This window comes from Balaenoptera physalus (genome assembly GCF_965194825.1).
Source record: "Balaenoptera physalus genome assembly, chromosome: 8".
In the NCBI taxonomy this organism is placed as follows: domain Eukaryota; kingdom Metazoa; phylum Chordata; class Mammalia; order Artiodactyla; family Balaenopteridae; genus Balaenoptera; species Balaenoptera physalus.
The window spans coordinates 77,458,543-77,480,300 of record NC_138887.1 but is presented as its reverse complement, the minus strand read 5'-3'; the positions used below and the strand labels follow the sequence as shown (position 1 = coordinate 77,480,300).

General features: G+C 41.1%; 1 protein-coding gene and 1 long non-coding RNA gene across 3 annotated transcripts in view; one reads left to right on the top strand and one right to left on the bottom strand.

The window, feature by feature from the left end:
• Positions 1 to 12,929, bottom strand: part of ZNRF2 (zinc and ring finger 2) — a 93,113-nt gene extending 80,184 nt beyond the window's left edge. For both annotated transcript variants that reach the window (XM_082472083.1, XM_082472084.1), the window contains exon 1: positions 11,602 to 12,929. In XM_082472083.1, the coding sequence (XP_082328209.1) occupies positions 11,602 to 12,055 (454 nt within the window). In that variant the 5' untranslated portion in view covers positions 12,056 to 12,929. The remainder of the gene's footprint in view (positions 1 to 11,601) is intronic.
• Positions 11,855 to 13,650, top strand: LOC309665577. The gene is made up of 2 exons (XR_014266523.1): positions 11,855 to 11,985; positions 12,936 to 13,650. It is a non-coding gene; the product is annotated as an uncharacterized lncRNA (long non-coding RNA).
• Positions 13,651 to 21,758: the final 8,108 nt, after the last annotated feature.

Sequence of the window (21,758 nt, the reverse complement as noted above, 5' to 3'; positions counted from 1 at the left end):
AAAGAAAGCTTTTGGAAAGTAAAAAAGATTACAGAAACAAAAATTCACTAAAAGGTTAGAAATAAAGTTGGGGAAAAAAATCCCCCCAAAAAGAGATCGAAAGAGATTTTTTTAAAAAAGAGAGAGAGAAAAGATAAAGCAAAAGATCACTCTAGGGCTTCCCTGGTGGCGCAGTGGTTAAGAATCCGCCTGCCAATTCAGGGGGCACGCGTTTGATCCCTGGTCCGGGAAGATCCCACGTGCCACAGAGCAACTAAGCCCGTGCGCCACAACTACTGAGCCTGCGCTCTAGAGCCCGTGAGGCACAACTACTGAGCCCACATGCCACAATTACTGAAGCCCACGCGCCTAGATAGAGCCCGTGCTCTGCAACAAGAGAAGCCACCGCAATGAGAAGTCCATGCACCGCAACAAAGACCCAACACAGCCATAAATAAATAAATAAATAAATAAATTTATTAAAAAAAAAAAAAGATCACTCTAAGTGTCCAACACTGAAATAATGAGAAAAGAAATTGGAAGAAGACAAAATCACAGAAATAATTTTCTAAAAATTACCCAAAATGAAAGACAAGAGTTAGCAGATTGAAAGGGCCTGCTAGTATGCAGTGCAATGGATGAGCACAAACGTATCTTAAGATATACAATAATGAAATTTTATAACCCTAGGGCTAAAGAAGATCTGAAATGCTTGGGGTGGGGGGTAGGGGGAGGAGATGTTTCACACAAAGGATCAAAAACCAGAATGACATGGGTGTGCTCAACAGCAACACCAGAAGCCAGAAAACAACAGAGCAAATTTAAAAATTTTAAATTCTGAGGAAAAATAATTTCCAACCTAGAATTCTATATCAAGTCAAACTGTCAGTCAAGAGTGAGGGCAGAAATAAAATATTTTCTTTCAGACACTGAAGTCTCAATGTCTTTTACTTTACACACATTCTTTCTCAGTAAGACACAGAAGAGTGTGTTCTACTAAAAACAGTGTAGTACATGAAGAAAGAAAAGACATGAGACCAAGGAACTAGGAGATTTAACCTGAGAGAAAAATGAAACTCCCAGAATGATAATGAACAGAGACCTTGCCCAATAACTAATTCAGAATGGGGTTGGTCAGAAGGCCCCAGAAGAGATTTAACAAGAACATGAAATTCACAGAATACATAGCTTATGAACAAATGTAAATATACAACTGAGGGAGGGTTTGGCGACTACATGCAAAACTAAACAAAAAAATTTTTTAATTGTACAGGAAAAGAAAAGCAGCCAACTGTGAACAGGATGCTGAATTAGTAGAAGTTAATTACACTTTACAACTAAGATACAGAATAAGTAACATTTAAAATACAACAAATGCAGGTAGTTCATCTAACTTCTGATTCACATCTCCAAATAACCAAGGAAATTACCTACCCTACACACTTCTTATGAGACGCAAATGAGTTAGTACTTGTGAAGTCACTTTCCAAGTCCATAAATTACTACATAAAAGTAATAGTATTAGTTCTATATTTAAAAAGACACTAAAAGTGGTCTATAATATTAAATATTCTTCATTTATGTTTTTTCTTAAGGAAACTAACGACATTCCCCTGAAGAACTCTTTAAGTGGCAAGATGGTAGAAAGAGTGAAACATGGGAGTTACTAAGGAACTGAGATTTCAAGGTGACCAGATGTACTTTTTGAAGACATGTTATAATAGACAGGAAATCTGAAAAATTCCAAATCAAGACCTTAGAGATCTCAGACCAGAGCGTGTCAAAACACCAGCAAAGCAGTATATTGCTTTATCAAATGCCATGTCAACCAGGTTGCCTGAGATGCAGTAAATCATACAATATAAAAATGCTAAGTTTCTCAGATACTTCCCTGGAGAAGTAGCATACCCTTAACAAAAGGACTGACCTGCCTTAACTTCTCACCAACCATCTCCCCCAACCATCTCCAACCACCCACAAAACATATTCAGACTGATTAAGAATGTTTTGTAGCACAGTCAAATGGTTATGAAAAAAAGAGCTATTATTAAGCACAGCATAATCTTATTTCTAAGACAACTTTATGATTGTCCCCATTTGTATAGTCCACATTATACCTATTTTCTTTGGCTCAAAAATTCAGTTTACATATACCTACTTTACACAAATAAAAACATAAAGCTTCTCTCTGGAGAAATAAGTTTTTATATATGATGTAAATAAACAATAATTTTGGTGATCATTAGCCTTGTTATCAAATACAAAATGTATCTGAAGAACATTGAATAAAGTTTTTACCGTCTGACTAACACAGTAAATGCACTGTAAAGCTTAATTCAAACATTCAGGGGAGATTCATGGAAACAGACATACAGAAAAACTAAAACTAAAATTTTGGATTTTTTTTGCAAAATCTGAGAAGTTGAGAAGAATAAAGGACATGGTCTTCCAGAAGAGGGTGAGAATGAGAAGAGGGATGTGAGTCTTGAATGTTTTCATTTTTGATGGAGGTTCAAATGTTAGTTTAAAATAATGATATAACATACCTTATACAGATTACTTTAAGCCTCACAATACCACAAAAGAAGATTTTTATCCTGATTTTAGAGATGAAAAAGCTAAGGTAAGGAGGGATTAAATAACTTGCTTAAGATCACACACTATGGATGGACTTAATCCAGGCAGCCTGACTTGAAAACCCAAACTCTTCCCCATAATAACAGAATACTGCCTGCACATACAGAGAGAGCATTCCATCTCCTTCACTTCGGTGACTGATTTATGGATAGGCACAGAAGTCAAATCAGAGTCCTTCTGCTGGAGCTGGAGGGAAATACACCCTTCAGGCCACTCAGATAACATGTGGATGGAAGTAAGGGTGAGCCTTCAGGCCATCAGCTTAAAGAAGGCCTAATAATCAATACAAGAGGATAAAACTAGGTAACAAGCAAAAGGAAACCAGGGTGTGGATGTGCACGCACACACAGAGAATTGCTCAATTTCAGCTCCACGGACCCTGGTTCCCGAACTTGTTCCTTTGATTCTGTGGGCTATTTTAGGACCCTTTCTAATAATTTGAGACAATATATTGTTTTTCCATTTAACGCTATTTTGCATTGTATATCTATCATGTGCAGTTGAAAAAGTTCAGATTCTCTGACTACAATGTAATATTCCTAGTTAATACTAGAGCTGTGCAGCATTGGTGATATAGTGGTGTGCATAGCTGCCTTCCTAGTTGACACTAGAAATAACAAAAGGATAGCAAGAACAACAACAGTAAATTTACCACCTAAAACTTTACCACAGCTACACTTTAAAATAACTCCAAGGTTAAAGAAAAAAATCTAAATGTAGTTAATAAAATTATTCCTCAATAGAGCTGATTTAAAATGAAAGAAGTATACTTAATGACAATGAAAATACTAAATGTCTAAAGCTGTGGGAAGTAACTATACGTACTGAAGAGTAATCATAGCCTTAAATGCTTTTATTATTTAAAAAAATAAATGAACTAAGAAGCTAGGAGAAAATAAACTACAAAATGAGAAAGAAACTAAAAGATAAAACAACTAATGAAATAAAAATCAATAATAAAAATAGTAACATTTATTGTTCAAACCAAGACCTGGCTCTTTCAAACAAATTACATGTAACAACCCATTTATTTATATATATATATATATATATATATATATACACACACACACACACACACACACACAGATATATATGGTTTCTTTGTTCTTTTTCTCAGCTCACATGTATACAAATAGGATAAATTAATGAACTATCATGGACTAATCACAATTCAAACAAAAATTAGGAATTTATTAAATTCCTAATGGTCAGAATTTATTAAATTCCAATGACACAACGTACTTATTTTTTGATATACTAAATTTCTGTATTGTAAAAAAAAAAAAAGAGAGAGAGAGAGAGGGAGCATGCACACACTGAATAAAATAATGATTCTGACAGCTATTACTCGAAATGCACCTACCAATATGCACTTGTTAAGCACCAAAAACCTCATTTGAGTTTTCATGCGGAGAAAAAAAAAAAGATGGATAGTCCTAAAAATTATACCTTGCTTGAAGAAGTTGCCCCTTCTAAAGGGCAATTTCAGCAATAAAGATCAAATGCCTTGAACAAATGCATATCTTTGGTTCTAATGATTCCTTGTCTCTGATAAATTTCTAAGAACTGGAGAAATATAAAAATTTGCATGCCAGGATTTTGACAGCAATAGTATGTTTAATAGTACCACCAAACTGCAAACAAACTGCAGTTGACCACTGAACAACACAAGTTTGAACTGTGGGAGTCAAATTATCCATGGACTTTCCTCAATATAGTAAATACTGCAGTACACCATCTGCAGTTGGTTGACCCCCCACACCTAACCGTGGATGTGGAGGAATGGCGATTTCAGAGGGGGGTACAAATGAAAATGGACTGCCCAAAGCACCTGCACCCCTAACCCCCCCATTATTCAAGGGTTGGCTAATCCTTCACTCCTCTACATCTAATCCAGTTGGCTCCATCTTCAAAGAACCGGATATCTAGAGTCTGGCAACTCTTCACCAACGCCAGTGCCGCCACCCTGTCCAAGCCACTGTTATCTCTTGCCAAGAGTTTTTGCGTCTTTGCTTGACTCTTGGTCTCTAGGGTCTACTCCCACACAGCAGCCAGAGCAATCCTTTAAGAGCCTAAGTCAGGTTACGTCAATCTTCTCAAAAAAACTCTCTAATGCTTCCCCATCTCTCTCTAAAACGAAACTCTAAAAACCAGGTCAATGGTTACGAGGCATTTCATGAGACTGCCCTACCCCACTCCTCTCATCTTCTACCACCCTCTGCACTCCAACTACGCTGGTTTCATAGCTGTCCCCAGAACACACCAGGTACATTCATTACAATCACACCTTTGCGCCTTTCTAGCTACTGTTCTTCTGCCTGGGTTTGCTTCTCCCCTAGAGATCCTTCATGGCTTACTCCCTAAGTCTCTGCTTGAATGTCACCTTATCAGAGAGGTTATGCCTAAAACCGTATTTAAAATAGAGACAAATCTCCACCCCACAATCTCCATCTACCTTTCCACTCCATTTTCTCCATCACATTCTACGCCCTCTGACACACTATATATTTTACTTGTTTGTTTACTGTCTCCCCCAAGTAGAATATAAGGCCCATGAAAGCAGGGAGCTTTCTTCACTTCTATATCCTCAGGACAAGGCAAAGTAGGTCTTCATTAAATATTTATTGAATGAATTCTGGAGTAGCAGGCAATCATTAAAAATAATGCTGTAAAAAAAAAAAACATGATAGAAGAAACTGATGAAGTAGAAAGAGCATTTTATCAAGGAATATGTAACCCATGGATCAAAGAAGAAATCAAAAGGGAAATTAGAAAATATTTTTAAGGGAATGTTAACAAAATGCTTCAAAATTTGTGGCATTCAGCTAAAGCCAATTCTTGGAGGGAAATCTGTAGCTTTAAAATCTTTTATTAGAACATCAGAAAGGTTTAAAATCAAAAGAATATACAAGAATGACTTTCAAATTTTCTATCTAAGACATATATATGGAAAAAACAGACATCAACATTTTATTCTGGTTATTTCTCGTGGTAATATTACAAATGATTTGCAATTGCTTATATGTGCCTTTCTGTATTTTCCACATTTTAGTTTTCTCTAATGAACACATATTATTTTAATAAAAAACATTTTAAACAACTTTTCCTTGTGCTTTAATTGTAATCGTTGGCCTCCTACTCTGCCTGTATCTTAAAATTCTTGCTCCCCGGGATTCCATGCTTGCTCCTCAATTTATATCCATCCCTCAGTATCTTAACCACTGTTCAGCTTCACTTATAATCTGTAAACTGACAACTTGTCAATTTTTTGTAATGTCCTAAATTAGAGACTTACAGTTCCAATTGTTTAAAAGATACTTCTAGATGGAAATCCTCAAAATTTAACAAGCCTAAAAGGACTCATTATCATTTCCTAAAACTTGTTCTTTTCTTCTTTATTTTTAATATTGGTTAATGACAACACTACACAGCCCCGTTCTCAGTTCTATCAGTTGTATCTTAGAAATCTCAATCAAATCCTCTTCCTCACCTATACCATGATTTCAATGTAGGCATCTTCCACCAATTATATTCTAATAGAGTCCTAGCTTAGCTTCCTGCTACCACTCTCCCGCTCCTAACAAGCAATTTAATCATGATCAGGGCAATTGTATACAGCTTTGAAGGCTGCCATCATATAAACTATGATTGTAATGGTGCCTCCGGCCTGATCATGATACCACCCTGCTTTAAAACTTAGTTAAGTAAAACAAACTTGTAGCACTGTAAAATCCTTCAACAACTGGTTCAAGGCTATTCTTCTAGCTTCATGTTCTCATCCATCATTCCTCCTTGCACTCTACAATCCAGACACACAACTTTTCAAGATTCTCCATCAAAGCCAAGGCTTTTGTGGACTCTTCTTTAGTCTCTACTGTCCTCCCTGCAGAAAACTTCTAAATCCTTCAAAACACAGTTCAAATGTTATCTTCCTCTGTGAGGTATTCTTAGACTGCCCTAGTATTGATACCTCAACAAAGTATTTGGTGAACAGTCCTATTTATTATAGCACCTGTTACAAGTGTATAATCATCTCAAATTCAACTGAGAGCTGAGCAAGAACAGCAAGAAGCCCCATGTTTGTACCCCTGACAACTACAATGCCCAGCCCCTAGAAGGGGCTCAGTTCATGTTTACTAAAACAACCCTTAGCACCTACAATATTACAACTTCTTCAAAGTAAATACATAATGAGTTCAAAAATATGGTTAGAACAACTGTATGTTTAGCTGGTCAACCTAAGTCTATAATCAGTGTGGCCACACTTGATCCCTGCCTCCTGATATTTACACCTTTCTGTCATTCCCTCCCCCTTGAGTATGAGCAGGACCTGTGACTTGTTTATAACCAATGGAATGCAGCAAAGGCGATGGGCTGTGTGTGATTACATGTACATATTTACATAAGAGTGTAGCACCAGCCCATCTTGCTAGTCTCTCCTTTGCTGGCTTTGAAGAAGCAAGTTGGCAAGAGCTTAACAACCATGATGAAATGAATTCTGCCAGCAACCTGAGGGAGGGAGCTTGAAAGCAGAACTGCTACAAAAAGCAGTTCCTATACTTCTTTTTTAACTCATTTGCTAAAATACCTGGTTGTACATATACCCAGTATATACAGTAAGTATAACATTAAGGCAATTCTTACAAAAACAAGATAAATAATAAACTGAAAAAACCTGGTATCTAATTAGTGGTATTGGCAACCAGAAAATAAATAAGAACCTACTTACTTGTTGCCAGGCAAAGCAATCAAATTGGAGGCAGCTGGAGGACTTGCTGTAGACACTACCTGTTAGTAAAACAACGGAGCTCTTTTTGGCTACGCGGACAGCAAGGCATCAAAAGTACTCAGGTCAGGCAGCTCTCATATCAGATGATGCCCAGTGCAACACAAACCACTCCTCCCTCTGGCACACCTTTCACCTTGCAGTCAAGAAAACTCAAAATATTCCCAAAGCAAAGACTTCTGTGGCAGAGTCCCCACCTCAGCATAACAAAGCATACAACACAAGGTATCTCCCTAGAGTGTTTAAAGATTATGTGAGATTACAAGTGAGAAACATTAACCACCAGAGTTCTTGTGGGCTGCTTTTTTTGGGGGGGGTGGGGGGTGTTGGTGATGGGATAGTGGTTAGAAGAGTCATTTTTCTTAAGAAGCAGCAGACATTTCTCTTCAACCACCCCATAAAAGCCTTCAATTGAATAAAAGAACATTCAGGACTAGAAAGTAGATTAATCACAATATCCCCAGTTCAAACATTTTGGCACTAGATACTAGTAAGAAGTAGTGACTGAGTACAATTCAATACAGTTAATTAATGGAGATAATCTAACACCTTAAAACCCACATCCATCTTGAAGAGTAAGAGAAATAAGTCTGCCAGAAGTACAAATTTTATTTAACATATTGTTTTAAGTGATAACCTAAACTCCTTCAATAAAAGGAAGCATGTTTCCCAAGCAACAGGAGGCACCTGAATTACAATCAGATGACTGAAATACTCACAGACACAACACACCCAAAGATACTCAAGCCAATCAATTAGGAGGAGGCCAAAAGCAACCCAGTGCCATCAATAAATTGTCTAGATTAATTCATTTTACCTTTTCACTTCCAAACTCATGGATGTAAGAGAAGCCCACATGGTTTCTCTAGAAATGAACTCCATTGACTGGTATAATTTTAGAGTCCAATTTACCTCTGCCATCCTTGCTGGATCATTAAACACTATTTTACCACCCATATAACTGATTTTATGAACATTAGCAACTTGATAGTGGAAAAAATGTAGACACACAATAGAGCCAAAAAAATCCTAAGATACCACCAAGTCTTTTAAATATTAGACTATTCCCTTAAAGACCTGTTTTAGAACAAACGTGATAAACAAGAAAAGGCTTTTGTTCACTGTAATAGTATTAAACTCAGCACTCTGGAAAGAATAACAAAAAGAAGAAAAACCTACTTGACCTAAAAACTCCTACATGTTTTATAATCATATTCTGATATACAATAATTCAGTTCTAAGAAGTTCTAGGAAATCTCTGTAAACTGAAATATGTGAATTAAGCACTTCTCTTCTGGTTCTCTAGAGGGAACTAAATAAGAGTGAATATAGCCAAAATACATGTCCCAAAGAGAGAAAAACATAAACCAACAAAGAAAACCTCATTTAATTTGGTAATTCATTATGACAGAACTAGTAACAATTCAACTTGTCAGACTTCTAAATTTTTTTTTTAGAAAGCGGTATTGTTTAGGTTTTCCTTTTCTATAAATTACATGACACCCTATAAAGGAAAGATAATTTTGAATCTTATTAGCACCATACTTCCCTATTAGGAGACAGTAACAATACAAACATCAATTAAAATAAGTTTTATAAACTTACAGAAATAACTTTCCACTAATTCAGAAATATTCCTTTTCTCAATTTTCAGATGGAGTTCCTTTATAATGCCCAAACATCTGTACAATTTGTAACTTAATAAACACATTAACACAATAATAGATACTAAAAAATTAACTCAACACGGAGAATAATAAAGCCTAGGTTTTAAAATAATAAGATTCATCACCTGGTTCCCTAAATCTCAGGATGATGACAGACATGCTTCTATTAAGTTTCCCTAATGAGCCCATCCACTGAAATACAGGTAAAAATCTCATTAAAGCAAATGCCGCTAGAAAGATGCTTTTTCACCTAAGTGTATTCCATCTTCCCGTCTTAACTAGGATTTAAGGTACTGGCACTTTGATCTGTTCCCATCATTTAATAAGAACAAGTAATTTGTCATCCTCTTCCAAACTTTCTCAACTGGGGTTCCTCATCTGAATTACCAAACACAAGGTTATCTGAATGACTGTTTCCTTAAATTTCCTAAGAAAGATACATAACTAGAAACATTCTAAATGCACAGGAGAAAAAAGTTAATTAATTGCATACAATAGATGCCTTAAGACATTAGGGCTCCATTCTCTACAGAGACTTGGTTAAGAAAGGCTGCCACAGTTCTCAGTGTCACTGTGCTTCCACTAGGCCCCAGTCATCCTAACCCCCAAAATACTAAAAGGACTAAGTGCACAAATCTAGGAATTTAGATAAGAAAAAAGATAAACACTTTACTTCTCCAACTTTCAGCAACTAGGTCTTCATTTGCTCTTTTACTATGAATTAATAGCACAGGTGTCAACTATTTGCCCCTGCTCTGAATGGAACACATTTAAGAAAATAAACCCATACAAATACTCTGTTAAAAGAAATTATCAGCCCTATAAAAAAACTGAAGACACTCCATCAGTATACCAAAGAGATAAAAACTACTAATTTAACAAACCTTTTCCTATTCCCTCTTCTTCAGCAAGCTTCTAAATATACATAACTGCTAAATGCAAATTTTAATCTTAAAAAGATAATCATTTTTTAAAAACCAGCTTATTAGCCTTTATTCTTGCACTAATCTGCCATTCTCAAGAAACTGTCTTTTGTTATTCTTCGATGTGGTGACTACAGTACCTTCAGCTGTGTTAATTATGAATCACAAATCACAGTATGGTCAGCACTAGTTCTTTCTCTCAAAAACAAAAGTTTTTTTTAAGGGCCAATCTTAGGAAAAGTCAATATTTTTAGTTACATGGCAGAAATCACTTTATAACAAGTAATTAAAGTAAGGTGACTAGAGAGTTGTTCTATATTTTGAATACACAAACCAGTATTAAAAAGATGGAAAAAACTAGACATGTCATTCCCATTTTTAATTTATGCTAAAGGGAATGCTGATAGTACAGAACAGAGCAGATAAATTACGTTATTGAATATTCCACTTTACCAACCACCTACTCAAATTTCTCACATTTATAAGCACATGAGTAAAAGCGGTACAGAAATGGAAATGATGGTGTTTTCACTATTCATCTGTGCTCAACTGTGAATGTAGGTAATATCATGATACATAACGCAATGATATGGAAACGTTTATCTTCTATAGTCTGCATCTCTAACCAGAGTTAACTTCTACTTCTTTTCATGAACTGGGAAGGGAGGGTGTCTTAATTCATTTATCCTTAACCGTTTTGACAAAAAGTTCATAAGCATAAAACATAATTGAAGAGGTAGAATTTGTTTTCCTCAGATCAGGGGCACCCTTACCCCTCTGTTTCTACATAAACACATATCGTTTAACTACTAAAATTTCCATTTTTCAGTGTCTTTCCCTGAACTCTAGTGAACATGGCTTTTCAAAAGCACCTAGGGCTTTTACTGCATCTTGTAGGCAGAGTTATGATAATTAGTTTATCTTCTTAAGAAACTGTTTTCAATTTTTTAATGCTCTGTCCAAATTAAGCAGGACTCACATTAACCATTATCTAAAGTAGCAGTTTACTGGGGTTAAAAATATACTTTTCATTAACACATTCATCCAATTAAAGTGTACGCAATAGGTGGGACTATTTACAGACATAAGAATTACAGTTTTATATATTAACAGTCACTCCAAAGGCGATAACTCCCTTCTTCTTCAAATACTCATCTGTTCATTTCAGACTCTGACTTTTGGCCTTTAAAAACTGCTCACCACTCGAGTCACCAGATATAACTACATTTAGCAACGGGTCTCCTCCTGACTTCCTGCTACTAAAACCCACAAGCACCAGGGTGTTGCGTCGGTTTGTTTTTAAAACAGTATTTGCTCCCTTCACCTCCGGGGGGCAAACAAGGTCCTTCTGGACTAAGGAGCCGCGAAGAGGTGACGGTGCACGCTGTGTTAAAAAAACCAAACGCAAGGGTCGCGCGGCAGCAGCGCTGCAGGGGTTAAGAGGCGATCTCTCTCCCCCCACTCCCCCCCTCAAGAGGGGTGACCCGGCCCGGCAGCGCGGCGAACCCCCGGCGCCCAAGCTGAAGGAGAAAAGGAGAAGGGTAAAAATAAGCGCAGCCGCGGCCCACGTGCCGCCCGCGGGAGCCAAGGAGGGAAGGGGCCATACCTCCAAACATGTGCGGCGAGAGGTGAGCTGGTAAGGAGCCGATCACCAGGCGTGGCCCGCCGGGACCCCCGCCCGCCGGCCGGTCCCTGCCGCCGCCGCCGCCGCCGCCGTCCTCGGGACTGCTGTGAACCGAGTCCTGGGAGCCGTACGGGCCGCTGCTGCTGTTGGGGATGCTGAAGGTAGACTGCGCCGCGCGGGCCCCCGACGCCACGGTCCCCACGGCCCCGCCGAGGGAGCGGCTGCGCGGGGCCGCCGAGGCCGCCGCGGCGCCACCGGAGGCGCTGGGCTGGTGCGCGCCGGGCACCTGAGCCGGAAACCTCCCGGCGGCCGCGGCTCGCGCCCCGCCGCCCGCGGTCCCGTTGGCCCCTCCGCTGCTGCTGGAAGGTAAATCCGAGCCCGAGTACGCGCGGGTGCGGCCGTTAGCAGCGGCCGGGCCGCTCTGCTTGGCGCCCATGTCCGCCCTGTCCCGGGCCGGGCCCGCGCGTAGCGCCCGGAGCGCCGGGAGGGGGGGAGCGAGCGCGTGAGCGAGAGGGCAGGGTCGAGGCGCCGAGGCCGGCGCACACAGAAGCCCGCACGTCCAGGGCCGCAGCCCGGCGCCCCGAGGGGCGGTCTGCGCCCGGCGCGCTCTTCTCGGCGTTGGCGGGCGAGACCTGCTGCCTGACAGGGGGCGCGGGAGACGAGGAGAGGCGGAGAGCAAGAAGGTATCGGCTCCCGTGGGCGCCGCTCGCTGGCTCCGGCGGGAGGGGCGGCTCAGGTGGCTGCGCGGCTGCCGCTGCTTTCGGTTCTGCTGCGCCGCGACGGGACGCTGCCGCTCTCTGCCGCCGCCGCGCTCTGCGCCGGGAGCCTCGGCACCGCCTCCTCCCGGGCGGCCGCCGCTACCGCCGCCATCCTCCTGCTCCCACGGCGGCTCGCGGGTGAGTGGGAGGTGCCCGCCCAGACTCAGCCGAGGCCACCTTCCCTCCTCCCCCAGCCACCCAGCTGTTATTAACGGAGAAGGAGGAAAAACGGGTGGCGCGTGAGGGGAGGACGCAGGAGGGGAGGGAGGGGCGGCGCGTGCTTCCCGGCAACCGTCACCGCGCTCCCCCGGTGAAGGAGGGGCGGGGGTGGGGGGGAGGTGGGCCACGAAGGTAGGGGTGCCCAGGAGGGGAGGAGGTTCTGCAGCCCTCTCACCGGAAGGCGGAGAAGCTGCGCTGCTCCGGGATGCGCCAGGGCCCGAGTGTTTGGGTCGCGCGCGGTGACCCCGCCCCCTGGCGCCGCCCAGCGGATTGGCTCCCGCCAGCCTGGCCCCGCCTCCCCCAGCCGCGGCCTTCCCGCTTCGGCCTTGTCTCGCCTAGGTGCCTTGGTGTGGTAGGTGCTGCCAGCCGCGGAATCGGTGATGGACAGGTCGCTGGCCCCGCCCCCTCATGCAGGGAGCGCGCCCCCTCTCCAGCGCAGGGCCTACGCCGATTGGAGGGACCGAGCCCCTCAGAGCGCCAACCAGAAGGCGGCCCCTCCTGCCGCACGTGGCCCTCGGACGCCGGACCTGACCGTGGGTCTACTTCACCTTTTTCCAGCTTGGGGCTGGGAATGGCTCGGTCCTGTGTCCCGAGTCATTTAGTTTGGGTGGGTGTCAACTTCCTCCTTGGTGTTACTCCGAGTGTGTCGTTTAAATAAAACAGAAGCTCACCAATGCTGATGATAAAAGACTGAAAACAAAAGAAAGAACCGAGGAGGCAAAAGCCAACTTGATCTGAATTAGATCTATCCCATTTAAACACTCTGAGTGTGGAGAAAGCACGGAGTTGATAGAACTAAGGATAATCCAGCCTGATCTTCAGTTGTAGGGCAATAACTGTGGCGCAGAGAAAGCACACGATTCGGGAGACCTGGGGTCTAGGTCTGGGACCAAAACTAAGTTACGTGTAATAAGCAAATTATTTTACCTTTTTGAACTTTAGTTTCCTTACCTGGGATCTTGGTATCAAATCTCGAGGGTACCTGCTGCTTTAAAATCCTGTAATTTCTCTAAAATGGCAATTAATAAAATTCTCACTCCATTCGTAACTGTAATGTGGTGTCTTGGTAGCAAAGCATGGTCTGGATACCCAGTGGGCAGCCTGCTCTGACCCTCCCATTTTTAAAATGCCTAAAAGTGTCCTCTAAATGAAAATAATTGCAACTGGTGTTTTTCGTACAAAATGCAGATGTAAATACTTTATCGTTTTTCCATATTTGTAATGAGTCATTTATGTAATCATTTTTATCAAGCTTTGTAATGATTTTTATCACTCTTTGAGGTATGAGAATCAAGTTTTTAAACAGAAGTGAAGGATATATGTATAGATATTGATGTGTTATGTGTGTGTGTGTATATATGTATACACACACACACACAAACAAAGCTACTCAATTCAAATCTAACATTCTTTCATCTTGGGTATGAGCTTACTGAAACCAACGTTTACTTGGTAAGCAAAGAAAAGTTTGAAACGCCAAAGTGTTACCAGAATGACAAGCTCTCATTTAAGAAGGCATCTAGTGATTTGATCCTATTTAACTTTTATTGAATGAGGTCTTGGGTGCAGAACTGTGGTTCAGCAGGAATTTGTCACCAATATGGCAAGAACTTACTGTTAATAGAGAAAAGTAATAAACTATGATTTTTAAAAAGGAGTAAAAGACTTTTGCAAGTCTCTGAGCTAACTGATAAAGAGTTTCATACTCATCATTATATACTTTATCATGTATAAAATTTTATACATCATTTATACATTATGCATTTTAAAAGTTTAGATAACTATAATATGGAACAAACCCCATTTATTAGTTAAAACTATTCAATGGGGCTTCCCTGGTGGCGCAGTGGTTGAGAATCTGCCTGCCAATGCAGGGGACACGGGTTCGAGCCCTGGTCTGGGAGGATCCCACATGCCACGGAACAAATGGGCCCGTGAGCCACAATTACTGAGCCTGCGCATCTGGAGCCTGTGCTCCGCAACAAGAGAGGCCGCGATGGTGAGAGGCCCGTGCACCGTGATGAAGGGTGGCCCCCGCTTGCCACAACTAGAGAAAGCCCTCGCACAGAAACGAAGATCCAACACAGCCATAAATAAAATAAATAAAGCACACCTAGTATAGTGTAATTAAAAACAAACAAACAAAAAAACATGTTTAAAAAAAAAAAACTATTCAATGGAAAGATTTAACTCTGTGACTCTTACTCATATCCAGATTTAGTTATACTTTGCTTCATCACATCCAAACCTATATTTTTAAGTGATTTTTACCCAGACATTAATTACACCTGAAAAGCACTCAACATTTATTCATTTATTCCTACCTAGGAAAAAAATCCCCTTACAGTGCCAGGTTTCCAGCATTCACACCACTCAAAACAGTTGGAATTTTACATTTGTTTGATTATTGATGTCTGTTCCTCACAAGACTGTAAGTTCCATGAGGGCATGGAAAGTGTGGTTTTTTGGCTCACCGTGCTTGACAAGCAGTAACCTCTAGGTAAGTATTTGTTGAATAAATGAGTAGTGAGAAGGCCATTTACAGGCTGAACATTGGATACAGAGGATAAAAATTGGAGTTGTAATGATCATTCATTCAGCTCATAAATATGTGTTTTATGTTACTCAGTGCCAGGGACGGCATCTTAGTCAGGGCAGGCTAAGCTACGCAGTGGATACAAGCCCCTCAACCTCAGGGTCTTGATGGAATGAAAGCACGTTACAAGTTCACTTGGTACACCCTCTCATCTCCCTCTGAACAGTTCCCCACTTAAGTGGCAGTCCTCGGTGTCTCTTCTCCAAGGGGTGACTCAGGGACCCAGGCTCTTATCTAGTGCTAAGCAGGCCCCTGGGCCCCTCACAGAGTCCGTCACTAGATCCTGTGCACCTGGCTGGCCAAAGAAAAGGGGCAGATATTGGAAGAAGTTTTGGCGAAGCCTGGAAGGGTTTGCATCCCTCTGCCCACTATCCATGTTGGCAGAAATCGGTCACATAGGCTAACCTACCTGCAAAGGGGTCAGAAAATGCGGTTTTGTGTGTGTGCCCAGGAAGAGAAGGAAAAAATTTTGGCAAGCACATAGCAAGCATGTCTTTGCCACACACACGAACAATTGTCAGGCTATCAAATATCTAAGCTAGATATGAAATCTTAGTAAAACATTTTACAATAAACAAAGTTACATGAAAAATTTCAAGTGTCAGTTCCTGTTATTAAGCCATCAAAATGTCGTAAAGAAACATCTTTTGTGTCCGTGTGAATCAGCTAAATTCCTTCTGCTTTAAATTGTGTATCTAGAAACACCATCTAGCACAACTGATTAGTTTCAAAATAGAACATCATGTTAAAATGTGGTTATCCAAAGAAAATAAAAACACTAATTCAAAAAGATTAAAAAAAAAAAAAAGATGTGGTCATCATCTTGATTAAATGCCCTCTCCATATGGATCTCCCCTGTCACCCAACTCTTAACCCCATCGTCACAGGCTAACTTCAGTATTCCCACTCAGTGCTGTGTTAATAATCCCGTCACAGCACTGATCTTCACAGCACGATTGTATTATTATTGATCTTCTGGCTGTCATTAAACAACACTGTCCATGACAGGCCTCACATCTGTACCCCCAGCATCTAACACAGTGCCTGGGACCTGTGACGGTACAATAAGTGATCTGTGAATGAATGAATGAATGAATAAAGGAGTGAATGAATATTCCAGCTTCAGTAATGGTTTCCTGAAGGTCGCACATGACCTTATCTTCCTTGACATTTCCCCTGTGGTAGATGCCCCTTCTATTTCCTCTCTGGGTGGGACTTTTTGTTTCTTTCACCTCGAGGATTCTGGAGTTATGAAACTGGCCTGCTTTGTTCTTTCCTTGGCCCTCTTTCCTCTCTCCTCTGTCTCTCTCCAAACAGGAATCCACATTAAGCTGTCACTGTGTTTTATTGTCAGCCAAACAGTTCTGACTTCATTTAAAATTTGTAGCTTCTTTATTCTACCCTACCAGTTCTTCAAAAATTAAAAGTGCTTCTTCATCCAAATCAGTATACATGTATAGAACTGAACAAAGTTTTATGAGATCATACCCATGCTACGTGGGATGCACTCCAGTTTCTAGTCTATTCCATTTCACTTTTGTAAAATGCTGGTTACTGCCAGCTGAACTGACTTCATAACCCACTAATGGGTTGTAATCTGCAGTTTGACAGACGATGGTCTAAATCAGTGCTTTGCAAACTTTAGTGCATGAAAGAATCAACTGGAGACCTTGTTAAAACAGACTGCTAGGCCCTACCCTCAATGATCCTCCTTCCTTAGATCAGGGTTGGACCTTGAGAATGTGCATTCTAACAAGCAGCCCAGTGATGCTGATGCCACAGGACGTCCGACCGTCTTTGGAGAAGTACTGGTCTAAATGACACTCTCCTGTACATAATCAGAACTGTTGTTTTAATGTCTCAGTGACTCTCCAAGAGACCAGAGCCCCAGCTCTTTAAAATTTCTAGTATTTGAAGCTTTCTTATGCTTTGTTTTTCTTCCTCCTGACAGGGTTAAATGATGATATTTGATCACAGACTTTTGGGGTTCACAATTAGTTTGTATTGTTAAAGCACTTCATGTTGACAAATTTGGTGACCAGAAACCCACACTGGAACAGATAAGCTAGTTGTGGGTTTCTCAATAAAAATACCTGACCAATCATTTTGCCGTTATCTAGTTGAATTGCAGTTGGAGTGAGTCTCTTCCCTTTGGCACTTACTCTTTTTTGTGCTTCTCTTTCCTCTGTTGCCCACTCTTTTAAAGCTGTGATGGATCAGGTCTTTGACACGTAGGACAGCAGATCTGCACCGGGCAGAAGACCTGTCACACCCCTTAATCTGCTCAGTTAGGCCCATAGCCTCCCACATGCTGTCCTGCAGTCAGCACCAGCCCTACACTGTCTGCTAAAGTCTCTGCCATCCCACTTTCCTCTCATTATAGTATTTAAAAGATGGCCATGGTTTTGCCTTCTTTTTTGGGGGGAAGGGTATTATATACAACCTAGTCTCCTTACCAAACTATAGGACTGTATGTATAATTACCTATCTTTAAGTAGGCTTTTTTCCTATTCTTATATTTCATTTTTAAAGAAATAAATGAGGCATCTAAACATTAAAATTTATCTTAATCCACCCTACAAAAGATTTTAGTGGTGATTAGAAATTTAGATCTTAATAAAACTGAAGTCAGTTTAGAGGAATATTTAGGAATCGCACTGTTGGGTAATTTTTCAAAGAACATCAAAAATTTGGATATTATCTTTAACACACTTTTATTTTTCTGTCATGAGTAAGCCAAATACTTCCTTCCCTTTACTCTCATTGATTCTTTAATCAATCATACCTGTCTTCCAAAGGATGGAGCCATCATGACAGGATTATAAGCACACACCATGAAGTATGTAAGCTCAGGCCAGCGTTCGCCCCTGGCTCTGCCTAGCACTGCTGTGGGGTTTAGGACAAGCCACTTAAACTGGTTAAACCTGTTTTCTCTGTAAAATGCAGATAATCATAATACCAGTTTCACAGAGTAGTTGTGAGTCTCAAAAGATTCAGTCTCTCTTTACTTTGAAATTTGTTAATAGATACACACATTTTAATCTCAATGTTATTATCCCTAGCAGGTTGTAATAATTTGCATGTTACCTCTAGCAGGTTGTGATATTGTGCAGTTTAATATATACTGACACTGACTGGGACTGATTTTACCACTTTGTATAATTTTTTTAAATTAATTAATTTATTTATTTATTTATTTTTGGCTGCACTGGGTCTTCATTGCTGCGCGCAGGCTTTCTCTAGTTGCGGCAAGCGGGGTCTACTCTTTGTTGCGGCGCGCGGGCTTCTCATTGCGGTGTCTTTTCTCTTGTTTCGGAACGCGGGCTCTCGTCATGCGGGCTTCAGTAGCTGTGGCTCCTGGGCTCTAGAGCGCAGGCTCAGTAGTTGTGGCACACGGGCTTAGCTGCTCCACGGCATGTGGGATCTTCCCAGACCAGGGCTCGAACCCATGTCCCCTGCATTGGCAGGTGGATTCCTAACCACTGCCCCACGAGGGAAGTCCCCTATAATTTTAATATATATTGGCACTTGAGAATTTATTGGTAATAATTGTTTAGTAGTAATTTACTAATAAGTATGTATATCACTACTCTAATATTGATGACAATATGACATGTCATGATGACAAACCTACATCTTTCTATCATTGGATGGATGAATGTGTATGCATGTATGTATATGTATGAAATGTGGAAAGAAATTGTTATTAAGAGACCAGGGACTAGCTATTTGAAATATATCTAAAGCTTTAAAAAAAAAAAAAACTCTTGATTCTATAGGATAATTAAATTACGCTTTCACTAAGGAGTCTTCGGAGTCCTGAACAGGACTAAATGTGTTGTGAAAGCACTTCATGTTAATCAATCAGTGGCCAGATCCCTAAGCTATGTCAAACATAGATTCTGGGATCATTTTTCTCTCCAAATATAGCACGAGATACAATGTAAGCAACTACTAATAAAAATAACTTAATTCTTGCCTATCAAAATGATGTGGAGTATTAATAAGAGCTTAAATATTTATATTATGCTCTCTTCTCAATTAATCCACTTTGGATTGCAAATAGTATTTTTTTAAAAATCTTTAAAAGCCCTTGTTTTAAAACCGTTAGTACAAAACGACCACAACACATGATGGTTTTCCTCCATTATGAAGAAAACGCTCAGATTCCATACAGAATGTTTTAAAAGGAATCCCTGCTCTTTATGAGGGGCATACTGTTGAAAAAACACAACATTTAGTGGACAGGTGTGTCATGAGGTCAGTACCGAGGGGCATTTCCCTGCCTACAGAAACGTAAAACAGCTTGGAGAAAAAATAGCTCTCTGCTACAGAATGCATGTGGTCCCTCCTCCAGTGCATATGCACCACCTCCCTGCTTCCTGTCACTTGCGGAAATCACTATGGTTATACATGAATGATTAAATAGTATTATAAGACATTTTCCCTTACCACTTCCTCCCTTACCTGAAAAGGTAGCCAAAAGCCCCAATAAAATCAAGCCCCTTATTTTAGACCTAGATTGCATAAGCCTCCCAAGCACAGAACTCTGTTTCTGTTTTATTTTTAACTCCCTACAGTGCCTGCTTCTGAGACAGTCTGCACACAGGAGACATCAGTAACTGCTGTGGATCACGAGAAACAGCAGTGACAATACCTGTCCTGAATCACTACTGACTTAGCAGGCTGTCATTACCGCATTAAGTTTGCATGTGTCCCATTTGCCATCTTCTACACTTTTCATCCAGGGCAGTCCATACCTTAGGTGGCCAATTCCCTTTGAGTCGCTATTGATTGACGTATGCCCCCAGGTTAGGCCAGGTTGGAAGTGGTAAACTCATAACTGCAGGATGATCTTTCCCTGGCAACCAGAAAGAAAACAGAGCAATAAGAGCTACTGTTCAACTTGCCCCGCCCTCTATTTCTCAGAAGCTAGCTGGGCTCTGGCTGCACTCTAGGGATACAGGTCTAAACCGGGTAGGTTTTGGAACATAGCCCTGAACTAGGTCATCGCTGGTGCATGGAAACAGCAGAATACCTTGGGACCTGCACTGGAGATGTCTTCATCCCTTAAGCAAAAAGTGACTGCGCATTTGTCATTGCCAGGCCCTGTGCTTATCACTGGGAATGCAAAGCTAAGCCAGACAGGGTCCCTGCCTTCAAAAACCTTACAGCATAGAGTCAGAGGACATAGATATAAATAACGAGATGATTAGAGTGCAGTGTGGTAAATACATGCTGGGGCCGAGTGCAGGGATGGGGGTTGGGTGAAGGACAAAGATGAATTCCCAGAAGTGATACTGAGCTGAATCTTGAGAGAGAGAGTTGGCTTCAGCAGCCACAGGCATTCCAGGCTGAGAGAGCATGAAGCAAGGGAGAGCTCTGAGCATCTGAAGAACGGCATGCAGTTCATTACAGCTGGAACAAAGGGTAGGAGGTGATGAGGTGAGCGAATAGGCTGGAAAAGCAGGTTGAGGCAGAGTCTAACTGGCTTGGTGTGCTGGGTTAAGAGGTTAGAATCAATCCAGAAGACAAAAAGGAACAACTGTCATAAACAGGGAAGTAGCATGAGTGTATATACAGTTTAGAAGGATAACTCAAGCAGTATTTTGGAGAATTTCTTGATAGAAGGGACGAAAGCACAGTGAAGTGGAAGACTAGTTAGGAGACTGATGTAGGGCAGATTCAAAAGCTATTAAGAGAATAGCCACCATAGGTCTTGGAGACCAATTGGGTGTTGTGCACGACTGAGAAGGGACACTCAAGGATGACAGGTAAGCTTTCGGGTCCCTGGGAGCACTAGGTAGGAAAGATCAATTTGAGAAGTGGGGGATGAATTCAGCTTTACAAGGCAGAACAAAACCAGCCTTTAGGTTGTAGCAAGGCATGGGGTTAAGTTCTGTTGGCTTTAGGCATCCAATCCTACACTGAATTTGCACAGGACTACAAACAGCTTTCTCAGAGCCCTGGATTTCATTTTGCACAATGTTTCTCAGTGCAGGAACCATGTCTCCCGCTCTCCCTGTGTCTTCACCCTGAACCAACTCAGTGCTATTCCTAGGATCGACATCCTGAAAATGGGGAGTCACAAGGGGTAGCAGAGGTAGTGCTGTGCACAGTCAGGTTGGAGGGCCACCAAATATTAATGCTGGGTGTGGCAAAGTTATTTCTCTTCCTTATTAACATTCCATGACTGAAGGAAATTTAGGCCTTATTATTTTCCCACACAGTTTACTACAAACAGCAGTTTTCTATCACACGGAATTAGGCTATTAAAAAGTTCATCACCTCAAAAATTGCATCTTATACTATTTTTATTTAAAATAATGACTGTGATAGGCAGAAAAATGCCCACTAAAGATGTCTATGCCTTTATCCATGGAACCTGTGAATATGGACTTTGCAGGTGTAAATAAGTGAAGGGTCTTAAGATAGGGAGATTGTATTATCTGAGTGGGCCCAATTTAATGATAAGGTTCCTTATAAATGAAAGAGGGAGGAGGAGAGGCAGAGGCAGAGTGATGCAGTGCAAGAAGGACTCAATGTGCCATTGTTGGCTTTGAAGA